Raw genomic sequence first — 16313 nt, forward strand, 5'->3', positions numbered from 1 at the left:
ACACGGGGCGCTCCCCCTTTTTATTCAACAACTCGAGGCCGATTCGACATGAAGAGTCATGTGCGTTGCCATGATGATCAGGTTGTGAATGTTTCTTGGAAACCGATCGACTGTAATAATGAAAGTATTGAAAATGGGCGAGCCACGTCTATTGCATCAGGCCTAGATTCTGTTCAGGCTATCCGCACTGAACGGTCTGCCCTGGGAGATACGTAACGTACCTGGTTTGCAATCATATTTTCCGGCCCGAGGTTGTTCGGGTTTCTTTAGTCCTTCGGACTATAACCCACGTCATTACGTTTCTTATTGTGCGGAATTACGCGCGACGTCTGCTTTGTAGGGGCCCTTTGCCCATTTTTGGGAAGCTGCAAGCTAATTTTCAAGACATTCGTCTGTGTTCCTGGTTGATGATGGAACAGTCAGGTTGGCACATAGGAAGCAATTTAAAATCGTCACCACGATATTTATATGAGTGTAATAAAATATTCGGTCCAACCCTATACTTGATATAGGAGCTAAAAGGCATAGTTTGTCATAACGAGATCATCAAAAGCTGAATAACGACTGGAGATGAATAATTCGAAATAATTGACTATCGGCTCAAGATTTTCGAGCCGAAGGCCAAATTATACCCGACCGACCGCAAAATACCTCGGCTGACGTCAGTTCACGAAAAGTGGATTCCTATCCAGCCGTCCTCCCTAGTACCATAATCCTATAATTGTCTGCAATAAAACGGATATCGAGGTAAAATGGCGTATATTTCCTGCGTGGTAGTAATAAGTAATTAGTGGGAGAACCAAGTTCTGTTCCGGGACTGCTTATGTCATCCGGAGATAACGGGAACGGGCCTTCCCCGGATGACAACCGATTGTGCTTCGGCCGAAACCCACCATCCTCACGCAGTTCGAGACCACAGGAAAGTGGAAGGCCGTGGTGTTCAATGTGATTGTTCTAAGATATAGGTGCGGTGGACAGGTATAGTATATGTGTCACGGAGACATGCTTAAAGACTTGGCCAGTTGGAAGTATAGCCAATTTTCCAATTCCTCCTCGTCCACTGGTAGACAAAAAATGTGGTCTAATGAGACATCGAGTTCCAGATCTCCATGTCTTCCTTCAAGAACTAGGTGCTTGTTCGGTGTTTGAATTTCGCTGGATGATTGTGGGGAGCTTTGATTGTTTTTGGTTATGTAAGTCATTGCTTGGAATGCAAATGCGTTCTGATGAGAGATGGTCTGCTAAAAAAGGAGACGTCGAAGTTAGTGGTAAATGTAATGGGTGGATGTAGAAGTGAAGAAGTATCGAAGACGGATATGCTATATATAGCGGACGCTAGGTATGCCAATTATATACTACTCCTCACCTTTTGATGAGAGAGAAATGAGAACCAAGTGAGATATCTATAAGTAAAATAAATAAGCACACATCGCTCTCGCTGTGTTACTATATGCAATGTAGCGCGTAGTTTTGTCCGTGATCAGACTCATTTCTCACTTGGGTAGTTTTATCCTTGCATTCTTTCAGCCAAGTGGTTTTTGATAGTTAGTTAGTTATGCAAAGTATATTGATGCCCGGTAATATAGGCCACAAACAGCCAGTCCGATGTTACTGTAGACAACGCTTGTCCTAATTCTAAAGAACCTTACTTTCTAAGATGCTACATACATTATGTAGGAACCTGTGTTAAGCTCTATAGGTACCGATGAGGATAGGGTAGTTAGTTGTAGAGAAAAGAACACTGGTAGTATATAAGAAAAATTAGCTGCAAACCAAATTAAGGAGAGAAAAAGCTAAAAGACCATATTGTGTAGGATATAATCACGCGTACAAATGAAATAGCAATTAGCAAACAAATATGATCATATGTCAAAGAGACATATTTATAATCATCGCGTATATTAGTCTATTTCTCTTGATAAACATGGCACATGGCATCACTTGAATCGCCGGTGCCGCTGACAAGTCCATCCATAGCGTCAACTTGTCGAAAGTCCCCTGATGCCATCTCAGATTTGATAGAATAGGGATCCAATCGGATGCCGAGGAAGTGGCCCCACTTACAACTAACGGCCAATCAAGGTTAGCGCCACCAAAATGCGTACCATGGCGCACTCTAATTGGTTCTCGGCAGGAATACCTCAGGTAGATAGAAGGTATAAATAGACACAGGATGTTCTAGAAGAAAATGGGGGTAAATGGGGCTTGTAGATAGTCCTGAATGCATTCACGCCCCTTAATCTTGGAAAGGAAAGCTTTCTTTAAAAGCCTAAGCAAGATCTGTGAAAAATTGAACGCAAATTGTTTCGTGGTATTCTCAATATTCTCAGTCGAAGGGAGCAAAAGGAAAATCCTCTGTATAATATGCAACAGAATCACAATCACAAAACTCAACGGCATCAAGTTCGCTTCAATGTTTCCTGACAATGTCTATGACATCGAGGAGCTTTCCTCTGATGATCGCGCTTTATTTGCGCGGAAGTACCGGAAATATCTCCACTATATAGCGCAAGCAGCAATATGGATCACCTACATCTACTTCGCAGTGCGATGGTTTTTCACCTTGAGAACCCCGGACCGAACATGGAAGATGTGGGTAATGTTTGGCGTTGAGGGCCTATTTGCTCGTAAGTTCTCAAATAAAGAGCACTGAACAGCCGCTGATCCTGTTAGACATATCCCTAAACCATCAACGTTTATCGTTAGCCGCAACAACAAAGCCACCACACCAGACACTCCGCAAGAGATTACGCAGCAATGACAACCTGCCAAGAGTTGACGTGCTAGTAACATGCTGCGGAGAGCCAGTCGAAGTCATCCTGGACACAATCAGAGCAGCATGTGCTTTAGACTACCCGACTTCCCGGTTTCGAGTCCGGCTTCTCGACGACGGAGGGTCAATTGACCTGCGTGACGCGATTGTGAAACTCACCACAAAATGGAATCACCTGTCCTATCACACTCGCGGCAAGCAATCCGGGAAATCTTTTGCCAAAGCAGGCAACCTCAACTACGCCCTTTTCTCCCTACAAACCGAAGACCCACCAGAGTTCTGCACAGTCGTCGACGCAGACTCCATCCTGATGCCAGAGTTTCTACGCGCAACGCTGCCCCATCTTCTTGCAGACCCGGAGGCAGCATTGCTGACCACGCGACAGTATTTCTATAACCTGCCCCATGGAGATCCCCTCTCACAGTCGCGGGCTTACTTCTACACGTGTGAAAATACAGAACTCGATCTTGTCGGTCATGCACTAGACGCGGGATCAGGTGCAGTTTTCCGTCGCGACGCGATTCTCGATGCGGGTGGATATCCGACCTATTCTTTCTCAGAAGACTGGCAACTGTCGTTGATTCTACGAGGGCTGGGGAAGCGGACGATGCAGGTACAGGAGGTTTTACAATTTGGTCTTGTTCCTACTTCTCTTGCTGGGCATCTCAAACAGCGGAATCGGTGGCACATCGGACACTCTCAGCAGATTTCTATGTTGTTCCCTTCTATCAATAAGACGATTCCAGAGCATCTGCGTTGGGATATTGCTCTTGGAGGGTTATCTATTATGGCAGGTCTTGCTACCTATTTGATTGGATTTGTTTCTCTGCCTTTTCTTCTTGTCTCTGATGGTGGGTTTGTTCCTGCTGGATCGGCGCTGGAGGTCAAGATCCAACTTGTTTTGGCCACCGTGCATGTTGCATCTACATGGGCATATGACTGGGCTCGAAGTGCACATGCGGGTGTCCCATTTGAGCCCTTTGCACACGCAGAGAACAGTTGGCTTGCTGCGGGTAAGTTTGATTCGAAACTTTTCACATCCCCGATGAACCTGAAACCTGGCCCTAACATGTTGTGTTGACAGCCCATTTGTACGCCATTGTACGATTTCATCTATTTAGAAGCAATCCCAAGGGATCTTTTGTTACCGGAAGCACCGCTAATTCAAGTGAAAACGCCACATCCATTTCGTCGTTCCAAAAGGCATACAGAGATACTATTCAAAGTGGTGCTTTGTTGAACATTTGTCTTTTTATTGCGACCGTTGGAGCTATGCTCTTTGCAATCCGGCTGGCTATCACCGGAGATCAATCGACAATTCCCACAATACTCACTACAATTGCTTGGCCGCCGTTGCTGCACTTATGCTTCTTGGCGATTGTCAACAATTGGGTACCCATTGCTCATCTTTTCAATTCTCCGATCTATCACTCCAGAGACTCTAGGTTACTCACCACAGAGAAGGGAATATCATACCCACGAAGGGAAGTTGAAGGGGAACTTAGGCTTCATAAGTCTTTCCTCGGTCTCTGCTGCTCGTTTTTGGTGCCAATTGTTCTCTTGGGGGCGCTGGCGGGTGTTGTGGTATTATAGGGCCTGGTCACTTGGTTTTGGATTGTATATTATATCGCCGAAGTTGGGAATGCAGAGAAAGAAATCAAATTACCGCGAGCTATGGTACCCTTTTCGCAAGGTAATTTATGCGGCCGCTCTCCTTCCTTGCCCAGTGCTAGAACATGGGAATTTAATACTCGGATTTGGTTGTCTCAGCATGTTATTAGAAAGGCTCTCTATCTGCGTCCCGATGACTTCTTGTTAGTGTCCTCGCGTCCCAGTAGTGTCTTCGTAGTGTCTTCGTAGTGTCTTCGTAGTGTCTTCGTAGTGTCCTCGCTGCATCATTATAATGAGATCGTGGTATCCTACTTAGTGTTGTAGTAGTAGTGTCTTTTTATGTTGCCTTTATGGTATCCTCTTTCACTTTCTAGCCAGAACGTATTTAGCCATCACAAAGTTCCTCCACCTGCGTGACATCTTCAACCAACGTAGCGCCATACTCTCTCATCATCTGTATCTTCTCTCCATATTCATCGCTAAACTCATTCTCCCAAAATCTTTTGGCATTTGCCTGGCACTCCCAAACCTCAACACCCACACACCCACTCCATCCGTCGGCCAACCAAACACCAGCACCTTTTCTTCTTCCTCCGTGATCTCCCTTAAGCCAATCTGCACCTCGATCCTATCCTGCTTACTCGGCCACAACGTCGCACCAGTCCGTCGCATGAGATGACAGAATCTGTCTTCTTCTGATAGCATACTCTTCCTGGTAAGCTATAAGAAAATCGAGTGAACCAATGAGAATTGATGGAATCCACACTAAGGCCTACCGACGATCGTCCATGCATGGCTATTCATCGACGCTTTATCTCGCAACGAATAATCCAAGGCGTCAGAGAGTAAAGCAATGGGTCTGGAGAGTAATGATCTCAGATCGAAGGCACTTTTACAGGAGTACGAGGAATGGCATATGCGCCACTTGTCCTAATCAAAGCTGATCTCTTTCCTGTGGTAAGATGAAAATTGACGCATCCCATTTTATCGACTAGTACCTCAGAGGTCTTACATGTGTGTAGGAAGACATCTCACGGAATATCAATATGAAGCCTCTCTAGAACCAAGACCCGTGCCTGTTCCGTCTTTTCAAACAAGGTTTGAGTAGTAAGGACTCCACATCTTACTTATCTCATAAAAACTTGACATCCTTTTAGGCAGGGGCAGATAGTCTTTGAAGCAAAATGACGGACAGGGGCGCTAAAAATATAATCCCATTCAAAGCTATCCCTGAGTGGCCCTTCAGCTAGTACTTCATAGGTCGTTTAATATTTGGAATTAAAAGGGGCTTCTATAAATTGAGCGAGAGATTATATTAGGCTCTAGGCTTATATTGGTCAATTTCACGAGTCATATGCTGCCCAAAATTCAACTAGGCAATCAACGAACGTTCTTGGGAGAGCGTTCACAGCGCAGTAGGTATTTTGCTGCCAGATCGTCTGTACGAACGCCTAATTAAATTTGATTAAATAGGATGTATATCTGACGCACTGAAAAATCCAGTGAATATGTTTATAATAGGCATGACAAAGAAAAAAACAGTATTAAACAGGCTTTTGGGCCAGACTTCCAGTCTCATCCCGTGAAAACAAATATCACAAACAAAAGTCAATACGACAAAGCCACTAGTCACCATTAGAATTTTAGCGAGAAGTGCGCTTGGATGTCTGCGTGAGCCTATGAAGGACCGAGGTATCCCGAGCCCTGCACGACTCAGCAAACTGCATGAGAGAGCCCCCCTCTTTTCAATGCTACCATTCACATTCCACCCCCCTACACCACCATCTCTCAAGCCATCTGCATCCCCCTCAAGTCGAGGTTATCTTTGGATGATATGTCACTGGGGAGGCTGGGTCCCAAATGTTTCTTTCAGATGACTGTGCCCTGGAACTATCGTTAAATGATGTTCCACATCATTTCAAATATGTAATTTGATTTTCGGAAGACACTCACTTGACAACACATTTCAAGGTCGCATCGCATTTGGTTGACCAGTCAGACCTTCTGCTAGCTCAAAAGGTTGGACGATTCCACGTGGCTTGACCGAGAATTGCCTGCGTTCTCGCATTGGGGGAGCCTATGTTCCGTTAGCTCTACTGGTACCATATGCAGGAATGACTATCCAATCAGACTCGCAAGAAGACCCATTGAAACTGAGCCGAGATCAAGCATAAGAACCTCGATCTCTTGCTCGTTTCCCTCTTCTTCGTTTTGAAATGTACTGACCTCTGCGCAGTTCGAATTCCCGGGTGAACTCATTCCAGAGAGCTTGATCCGGAACTATGCCCCATCTCTCCGGTCTCAATCCACACCAGTACCAGAAGTCGGTGGCTCGTACGGTTGCTGGAAATCGTTCGTCATAATTATTCCCGGCCAGCGTAAGTACCTCCCGCATTCTCCTTATCTCAGCTTCCGAAATCTCCGGCGGATTGTAACGACTCAAAATAGACTGGAAGGTGAGGTTTTGATAAAAGTGGTTAAACACTGCGCCAATAGCAGGTCAGCGAATCTGCCTTAACATGTCAATTGGGGTTCAATACCACCTTCTGCTTCTGGTCTGTGCCCTTGGGCCTCTGCCATAGGCGACTCGACCTGCATTGTTTCTGACATCACCCTTGAGGGTTGTTGGGCCTGCCTCAACATGCTATTCCAATTGGAGAAACACATTGTTTCTTATCACCGGCTATCACCTAGGTCAAGTTCCGGAGTTTGGCTCTTCCTAGGGAGGTTCAAGGTTCTGCTCCTCGAAAGACGAGAAGTTTTCTCTTTCCGTGGATAAAATTACGACCCCGGTAAAAGCTGCCTGGCCAAAAATACACGTTCACTCTGTTCAGCACGGTCCACTTTGTTTAGCATAATGCGGCTGTGGCAGGTTCCTAAATAATCAAGTATCGGCAATGCTAACTTGAAGATTGCATATGCCTTTCCTCTCCCAGATTACTCGGCCATTTCATGTACGACTATCTTAATAACCCCTATATCTCCAGCTCTTGTGGAATGCCCACAACTTAATGTGTCATAACGGATCGCGGCAGTGTACGGAGGTCCATCCCAAAAGTTCTGTCTCATTTCTATATTTGCTTTTTTAAATGAAACAGCTAGTATGTAATGTTCTTGTATAGTACTTTTGCTACTACCCCTCTCCTATTCTATTCTCTTCTTTCAACCTTCCTAGATACCACCTGCCTGCCTGCCTGCCTGCGTAGAGATTGTGGGCCTTTCGAAACGTACGGTTGATCGTATCTATGAAAGAGCTCTTGCTAATGGCTTCGACGCCGGTTTGCGCCCTTAGAATATCTCTGACGCTATGCTTGCTGACGCCTCTCGCTCTGGGCGCCCGAAAAAGCAGTCGTTAGAAATGTAAGATCCAATACTTGCGAAAGTACGCCTTAACCGGTATAGGCGAGAAAGGACCTGCGCTAATATCGCTGGAGAAATTAGCCGCGAAGGAACTGAGATCTCTACTACTACGATCTGGCGGATCTTAAAGAAAGCTGGATTACGAAAGACAAAGCCTACCCGGAAGCCTGGTTTAATAAAAGCTATATGTGAAGCTAGGCTAGCTTGGTGTCTTGAACACTGGGATTGGACCTTAGAAGACTGGAAGAATGTTATTTGGACTAATAAAACCTCTATTATACTACTTTCCCGGCGTGGTGGATACCAGATTTAGCGGACGAAGGATAAAGGTTTTCTTCGAAGTTATATTCGAGAACGGTGGAAGGGTTCTTCTAAATTTATGTTGTAGGGTTCCTTTTCTTATAATAAGAAGGGTCCTTATCACTATTAGAAGCCGGAGACTACTACTAAGAAGCGAGAATCTGAGCTTCTAATTGAAGGCTAGAATGCGGAGCTTAAACCGGTGCTTCGTGAAGATTGGGAGTTATAATCTGGCCTACGAAGACTAGGGTTACGGCAAAAACCTAGAATAAAGCCGAAGTGGAATTAGAATACGAAGAACGGCAAGCTCTCTCGCTCTAAATCGAAGGGTGGAATTGACTAGTTTCGATATTATATAAATATTCTTCTACCGAAACGTTTACCTTTTGCCTCGGAATGTTTAGAGATACGGCCGGGTACAATTGTTTAAGAGGATAAAGCTCCTTCTCACTAGCATCACTTTCAATAAAAGATCTTTAATATTGCGGGTGTGGAACGTCTGCTTTGGCCTAGAAATTCACCTGATTTGAATATGATAGAACCGGCGTGGTTTTGGTTAAAGAGATATACTACGAAGAAGGGAGCCCCAAAATCTAGAACTGAGGCTATTAAGGCATAGGAGAAGGCATAGGATGAACTACCTTAGGAGCAGATACAGGCTTGAATTGAAAGGATACCCTTCCACATTGAGAGAATTATTGCTTTGAAAGGTGGTAATGGGTATAAAGAGGGTAGGGGGTAGTAGTATAGTATAGTACTATGAATGAATACTATACAGAAACAACTATATAAAACCACCTTACTATATTAGGCCTAGTTTTATACTAGCGTTAAAACTGATGAGACAGAACTTTTGGGATCGACCTCCGTATTGTTTCGCCAATTTCCTTCAACCTTCCGACAAATTTTGTAATTGCTTTTTCTAGGATATTAATCGGCCTTGATTCGTTACACGTGTGGTGACTCACCCCTGAAAGTGACAGGTTATCTGGGGTTTTGTGATGAGTTCGAAAATAGGTGACTATTTGTGATTAGGTCTTTTGAGCCTAACCCTTCTAGGTGCAAATCTTACATCATAATTTTCGCTTTACGAAATACCAAGAAAGCCTTCAAATCAAACGAGCATATATGAAGGCTAGTATAAGCTCAAATGTTTCAATTGTTCAACAGGCATGTATTTTGAAGAAACATAGACAAAAACGGCAACAAGACAATTTAAGAGAACCACACAACTTTTGGGGGCTAGAAACACCGCAATGATTAATCTTGCTCGGCAACAAACCGGGCCACAAGTAAGCTTCAAGTGTCATCTTCCGTCCTTTATTCCCTGGCACCAGAGCGCTATTGAGGCTACGCCGAAAATCATTCACGGCACCTTGTTCGCCACATCGCAATCCTCAAAAAAGCTCAAAACTCATATCGACTCAGGCCCTCAATCAGTGGCGCAAAGACATCTTTCAGCTCTTTCATTTCTCTCGGGATATCCCTAATCACCCCCCGGTTTGACATCGTGAAAGCCAACTTGATCGGGCGGTCGCGATTTCCGCTAAACCAATTCCACAGACCTTCCAATTTACTGATCTCATTGGGATTCAAGGAGGCTCCGTCTTCGATGGCGCGCTGGCGGGCGCTGTTTGAAAGCCAAAGAACGCCCGGCGGAAGGGTGTTTAGATCTTCAATACGCGCGAGCAAGCGATGCCATTCAAAAGGTGGGAGGAAGAGACGATCCATCCAGATGAAAGTGCTGAGGATCACTCGGATCTTGTGTAAATGCTCCTTATCGCTTTTGCGGCCTTTGAAAGCACGCAGTTCATTTTCTTCCTGTTTCAGAACCTCGCGATCGATCAGATAGATGATGAGGTTCATGTCAATGCGCCCATATTCCCTTGCAGTTGTCGAGTATTCGTCTTGCGCACCATCCCCGAGGTGTTTGGTGAGCAACCGATCTAGACATTCGGCAGTTCTCCATTCCCGAGAATCCAAGAATTTAGTCAAAGCCGTAGCAGATCCCGAGTTGCCTGATCTATCTTTTGCCCAGTTCGCAGCGTGTTTAGGAATCCACTCGTCTAGATAGTGCCCAACAGACCAGGCATTTTTGAACTTTTCCTTGGACTTTGCCAGCTTTTCTTCGTACTCTGCATCTTCCCTGGCCTTCAATTCCCTGGCCTGCTGAGCAAGGCGCTCGCTCAGAGTGGTAGCTTCAATTTGATTATCGAGAGCGTTTCTCATCGCTGGACTCAGATCTCTCTTCGCCTTGTAGATAGAGTCGTGCTCTAGCTTGCTCCATTGCCATATACCATGAGATTGAACCTGGATTTCAACCGGTGTTCTAGCTTCCATCTTTTGAAGATGAGGTGAGTACCGGTCTTCCTTCAAGTAAACAACATAATGCACCGCTCTGTACCCACTTTTTCGGTCCACGAGCTTCTCTTTGGAAACTTCGAAATTGTCGTATAGTATGCCCTTGATGGTATGGCGGTCTTCCGCTCTATTGAGGATAATTCGAGCTCCGGCAAGGTCGATGATTTTGTCATAAATATCTTTCGAATCTTTGTAAGGACCGCTCTCGCGTTCACGCTCCTCGAGCTTTTTTCGTAGGCTTTCAGGTTCTTTCCCACGGCTTTCCGTCTGAACGCTTATGCCGTTCTCCGAAATAACCTCTTTGCATAGATCCGCAACTCTTTTAGCCAGAGCTGTGTACGTCTCTTGCTTATATTGGTTTATGAACGTGGGAACACAAGACTCCTTCAAGGGAGATGGTATGGCCATAGTTTTGGCTGCTTGAAGAATAGGCCGGTGTAATCGTAATGCGTAGTATCGAATTCCTTGGAGGATATAGACAATGCTGAATGACCTGAGAGCAGAAAGAACCCATGAACAGCTGGCGCAGCTGGGGTATTTATCTTCGCCATCATCTAAGTGTGCCCAGCGACCAGGAGCGAGCGGCGATTGCTACCTTACCAAGCCCTCACAAGAGGCGCTATGCCCGGGTGAAAAGTCGGTATAGCACCAGACTGACCAGCGACAACCTTTCACGTAGGAGGCCATTGCTGATGGTGTGTAGAGTGCCAGGTTTATCACATAAATCGGTGAAGAGCATGAGAGATGATTCGTTGAAAATCTGTTAGCCACGACTCATTTGGATGACTTGCAGCCGAATGCACGGCAGTTCTGGAGACAGTGGGTCCTCGATCTTGGTTAGAGAAATGTGTTCATGCAGGAAGATATGGAATGCATATGGAATGCATATGAGATGCGTCTCTAGTCTCTACTTCTATGCGTTATCTTATTCGTCCGAGGCAGATCTTACAACCGTTGTAGAGGCCCAAGGCTTGGATATTCCTTGTTTGTACCCGAGAAGAGGGTTGCGATCAATCTGCACTTTATATGATGTGGTCAACTGCTGGTGGTTCTCTAGAGCTGCCGAATAAATTCCATATGCAGCCTGACAGATTGCGCGTGTTTCTCCTTGTGTGATGGCACTTATTGGGATCAAATATATTTTCATTCAAACCTAACAAGGTGGTGGAATGGTACCGCACTGAGATTAAGAAGCGGGGAAGCGGCTCTCCCAGCTTTAATAAAGTAGAACTACACTATCGCGCCTCCTCTTGATTTCAACCCGCTTCTTATTAAGACAAGACACCCCCAAAGAGCGCATCAATAATGACGGAAACAACCAACTGATTGCGTGCGCACCCATAGGGTCGTGCCCAAACCCCAGCGCAAAGGCCGGTTGGGCCATATACAACATATGGGCCTATCAACGGGCAAATCAACAGGCATGTCAATCTGATTTTAAGACTGACTGGGTTCCTGAAAGCGCACTACAACATGTGCTCTCGGTGGCGAATAAATGGAGTCTGAGAGCCGATAAGCCAACCTCAAAGTATCTGCTCCACTTTGGATACCCGATTGAGCCCCGACTCTACAAGGAACTTGGGTCCTGCGAGTAACCGTGCCAAGCGCCCAATACACCTACCGGGTATTGGTGCGCCCCACCAAAAGTCATTTTTTCACCAAACGTCAAATTTTCATTTTGTCAACCTATGAAAATACTATTTACATGTAACCACCATAACTATCTATATACCAATCTCCACCTATACTATCTCTTGCCGCCATTGAAGCTTCATGCTCAGCTTCTACTAAATCCTTTGCTTCCTGAGCTCGCCGCTGAGCTTCCAATTCCTTGGCATGCTTTGTCTGTAAGCGCTTCAACTTCTTAGAATCAGCATCCTATCTTTTCACCATCATCCTATTTGCGTAGATAGGTGAGAGCACTGATCCCTTGGTTCCAAGAAGCGATTTGCCATTTCTTGCCTTGGTATCATCTGCTTTGTGGGATTGAGACTGCTTTAAACTCTCCGTGACTAGATCAAGCTGTTGAGATAAAAGCATATTTGTATTCATACTTCGTTGAATATGCCTTTGTACGCTCTTCTATAGATGCTTCAGATTATTAGCAAGCTTAGTATTAAGCTTTTTAACCCGCTTAATTGTATCTAGCGGTGAATTGGTGACTGAGCTTGTAAAATCTTGGGGGGGGGGAGGGGATGGCGTGAAAATCCTAAGGGGGGACCCTTAAAGATCTCTTTAACGGAGAGGAGCAAGAATAATATCTGGATCTAAGGGGTAAATACCCCTAGATCTAAATGAATCTCGGATCGTTCTCTACGTAAAAGCTCGCTCTCTAACATCCTAGATAATCCGGAAAAAATCCCGCTTCTTACTTGCACTTCCACCCTATATAACGATCTCGTTATTTGCCGTACGGAAATGGTGTTTTAAGCTTTAAAAGGCTTGACTATCTAGCGGCTGGTAGAGATCGGTAGTATAGGGTAAAAAAATAAAAGGGGATAATGAATTTTTCCCGGCAAAAATTGACGAATTCGAAGGTTATATGAGAACTATAGGTATCTATTAAAAGAAGCCTTGGCCTTCCTTTTTTAACCCGGTCAATTGTAGCTTTATAAAAAGAGAAGAGCTATTAAAGTGCGGTTTCATCGTCAACCCAACCATTTAGCGTAGGTTTAATTCGAAAATCGGGGGTAGTAATATTTTTATACCACTCCTCTATATGTAAACTACCCTTAGGTAGAAACTATAGTAGCATTAACCAGCTATCGGCAGCAATACATTTAATACCGGTAATTGACTCTGACTAACCACCGGTAGCGATATCGCTAGTTATACGAGAGGTAATAACCTTACGTTACTTACCTTAGCCAATTCGGTAGCTAGTTTCGTCCCAATTGTAAATCTTATATAGAAGGAATTGATGCCGCTCCATTTCCTTAGAGAGCTAGTTAAACCAGAGAAATAAAGCGCCGTAATCCTCGGAATCAACTCTTGATTTTTCCTTTAGTTTTTAGTTAATATAAGCAAGACTAGAGGGTAGTCTTGCAATGAAGCGGTATGCCTAGTTGTGGCCCACAACCCGATCGGAACCAGCATTTTTTAAAAGCCGGTTGGCGGCCTATTCAACCAGATCTGGGGGTTGCGATATATAAACAATTGAAAGAAAGAAAAAAAATCATCTAAGCATATGACTTGTACGCAATAGTAGCACGGGAATGGTCTGTGTGTGGCGGCACACATGGAACTTGGAGCATTCATCTTGAACCCCACGGCGAACGATCCCGATTCTCGAATTAGATAATCGTATTGCTGCATCACACATTATAGCTATGAATAGGCGCCTTGATTAATTACTTCTTCGGTTGTGATTAATTCGAGCTGCTAACTGAAGGTACGGCTGCGTATGACGTCCAAGTATTTATTATATCTCACTTTCAACAACGCTTAACCACGCGGCCTTCTTGTACAGATCGACCGCCTCTGCCTATGATGACCACGTCCAGCACGTTCATAATAGCACTGTTTTGTGAGTTCTATGGCAAATCAACTGAGATTCAGAAATAAATCACACTGATGGAAATTTCGCCCTGATAGTGATTGGTTTAAGAATTGTTGTATGTCCACATGTCCACAGCATCTTTCCAGGTCATGAAGAAGGGATTTTGAAACGAAGCAACGCCTTTCTCCCCCAATTCATGAATCCAGGGATGGCCGCCACGGGTCGTGGCGACGTGTTCTGAAGCGACGTTGTGGCCATACCACCAATATCGGGCATGATCTTCAGGATCTGAGCTCGGAGGTGGGAGTCCGTATACCTCGATAACGCCAACTGAGAAGAAGCCCCGACAGTCGTCACACCAAAAGCTTTCCGAGAGGTGACCGGCGAGTGCTCGTGAGGCAGCAACGCGCTTAGGACTCAGAGGAGCTTGTTGGTTGTGCATCAGAAAGTGAACGAGCGACCACACTTGGTTAGGTTGCGAGGAAAGCGTGGCCGCGCTAGCGAGAGCTTTGTTGATGTCCGAGTCAGGAATGTCGGCTTGGGCGACGCAATCCGAGGGACTTCCGTAAAGATTGGGATCCGGAATCAGTTGCATAAGTTCGTCGAAACTAGGGATTGCGTCGAATAGTTGGGTCGGCCACAGGGCACCGGCTATGTTGTAGATCCTATGCTGCGTAGCGAGCACACTCACGCCGACGTTGCTGGTGCGATTCCAATAGGCGCACTCTCCGGGAGAGGCAATCTCGCCCGGATACAACAGGATAGCCCTGCGAAGAGCTTCCACCGTCTGGTTCATGGTTAGGCCGCCTTTTGGGGCATCGGATTCTGTTCTCGGACACTGGGTAGAATCCCACCACGGACCAGCAAAGCATTTATTGGGGGGCCGTTGGACAACGCAGGTCGATGGGCGGACCTCAAACTCAGCGCCCGTGCAGGTAAGTCCGGGACCGCAAACTAGCGGGCGAGGGAACGGCCAACCATTTTCTTCCCGGGCATAGCCCAGGCCAAACTCGGATTCAAAAGGGCCAAACTCGAGCGGGTTGCCAATGCAGCTCTCCTCCACCTTTCGGAACGCAACGCACCTGCCCCTCACAGGTTTCCAGGCTTCCGTCTTGGGTCCAAGTTTGATGCCGTAGTCGCCGACTGTGCTGGCAATGCAATCAGCATTGTAGCTGGCGATCAAAGCCTCGTCAGTAGAGTTCGCGACGAAATCGGCGGCACTGAAGCAGTATTCCCATTGTGGAGTAGATCCATCACGGGCCATGGCCCACGGGCCCCATCTCTCGTGGATGTCGATCATGCACCACTCATCGGACGAGCAGATACCTGGCTGTTCGTAACAGTCGAGTCGAGCTGGGATCGGGCAATACACGTCGTCGCAAGTCAATTTTATAAGATCACCCTTTGCGGCCGTGCGGATGACTGTGATATTGCCGGTCGTATCGGCGTAGGTGATGTCTTGGCTTGCAAGGCTGCAACCGCCCTGAGTGAACCACATTGGCTGGCTACCGTCCGGCTTTCCGCATTGGACGCGGCCGTCGTCTTCCGATTTGTGGATGGTGGTGTCCATAGAGTAACGTTGGGACACGCGCTCGTCCCGTAACATTGCCCAACGGTCCTGAACCGCGGCAGACCAGGAAGCGCGGTAGTGTTCTGGGTTCGAATGAACATTGCGACAAAATGTCGAAATGACGAGGGCGAGAAAGACGTTTCGATTGCGTCGCAAAAGTAACGAGGCTGCCATAGTGGCGGACAATTTTGCTGAGGCTTGGACTTGCAAGTCAAAGGCGTCGCGTAATGAGTGTGTGCTTAGTGCTGGGAATTTCCACCAAAGGTCATCTTTTAAAACGCCTTCCACAGGCAGACCGGCTTATATATACACAACGTGGACACCAAGCAGAGTTGCAAATCACGGCACGAAATCCTCGCGTAGACCCATGCCGCGCATACCAGCTCCATTCTACGAGAGGTCCGCGATCCTAGTTAGTTCGTGAGTTTATAAGCCACCAATTCCATTAAGGGCTTCGTGGCGTCCACGGAATGGACTTGTGGCATGGCGACAGCCCAAAGGGCGTGGATAAGGTACAGACACACAAGGAAGACAAGGCAAAGCAGAGTAATCGGCAATGAAGTCTCGTATTCATGGTGAGTGATAATGCACATCTTGTCCCAATGCATATCATATAATCACAGCAGATGATCTTGTTACCAAGAACCCCTCTGACCATCCGAGGCCAATCTCGATTTTTCGTGCGTAACTTGTAGCTTCTCTAGCATGGACGATGGTGCTACCTGGCGAGAATGCGCCAAATCGGCAATGGAATTAGATTTTTCCTCGAGTCAGCCTAACATTGCAACGACTGAACTTTCTCGCCTATTAGGCTGCATCACAGACGGTTGATCACGCAT

General features: G+C 46.1%; 4 protein-coding genes across 4 annotated transcripts; 1 reads left to right on the forward strand and 3 right to left on the reverse strand.

The window, feature by feature from the left end:
* Positions 1 to 2413: 2413 nt before the first annotated feature.
* N7471_002341 (glycosyltransferase family 2 protein) lies at positions 2414 to 4366 on the forward strand (the record flags this gene model as incomplete). Its single annotated transcript, XM_057275061.1, has 3 exons — positions 2414 to 2627; positions 2674 to 3786; positions 3858 to 4366. 3 exons carry the CDS (start codon positions 2414 to 2416, stop codon positions 4364 to 4366), a joined length of 1836 nt encoding a protein of 611 aa, XP_057139699.1.
* Positions 4367 to 6181: 1815 nt separating this feature from the next.
* On the reverse strand, positions 6182 to 6982 carry N7471_002342 (uncharacterized protein; the record flags this gene model as incomplete). Its single annotated transcript, XM_057275062.1, has 4 exons — positions 6182 to 6268; positions 6338 to 6461; positions 6611 to 6868; positions 6925 to 6982. The coding sequence occupies 3 exons, from the start codon at positions 6980 to 6982 to the stop codon at positions 6397 to 6399; spliced, it is 381 nt and encodes a 126-aa protein (XP_057139700.1). The 3' UTR covers positions 6182 to 6268; positions 6338 to 6396.
* Positions 6983 to 9451: 2469 nt separating this feature from the next.
* N7471_002343 (RelA/SpoT) lies at positions 9452 to 10813 on the reverse strand (the record flags this gene model as incomplete). The annotated part of the gene is made up of 1 exon (XM_057275063.1): positions 9452 to 10813. The coding sequence occupies one exon, from the start codon at positions 10811 to 10813 to the stop codon at positions 9452 to 9454; it is 1362 nt and encodes a 453-aa protein (XP_057139701.1).
* Positions 10814 to 14007: 3194 nt separating this feature from the next.
* On the reverse strand, positions 14008 to 15648 carry N7471_002344 (uncharacterized protein; the record flags this gene model as incomplete). Its single annotated transcript, XM_057275064.1, has 1 exon — positions 14008 to 15648. The coding sequence occupies one exon, from the start codon at positions 15646 to 15648 to the stop codon at positions 14008 to 14010; it is 1641 nt and encodes a 546-aa protein (XP_057139702.1).
* Positions 15649 to 16313: the final 665 nt, after the last annotated feature.

The sequence above is a fragment of the Penicillium samsonianum genome (assembly GCF_028829775.1).
Source record: "Penicillium samsonianum strain IBT 33392 chromosome Unknown utg000002l_segment0_segment0, whole genome shotgun sequence".
Lineage (NCBI taxonomy): Eukaryota > Fungi > Ascomycota > Eurotiomycetes > Eurotiales > Aspergillaceae > Penicillium > Penicillium samsonianum.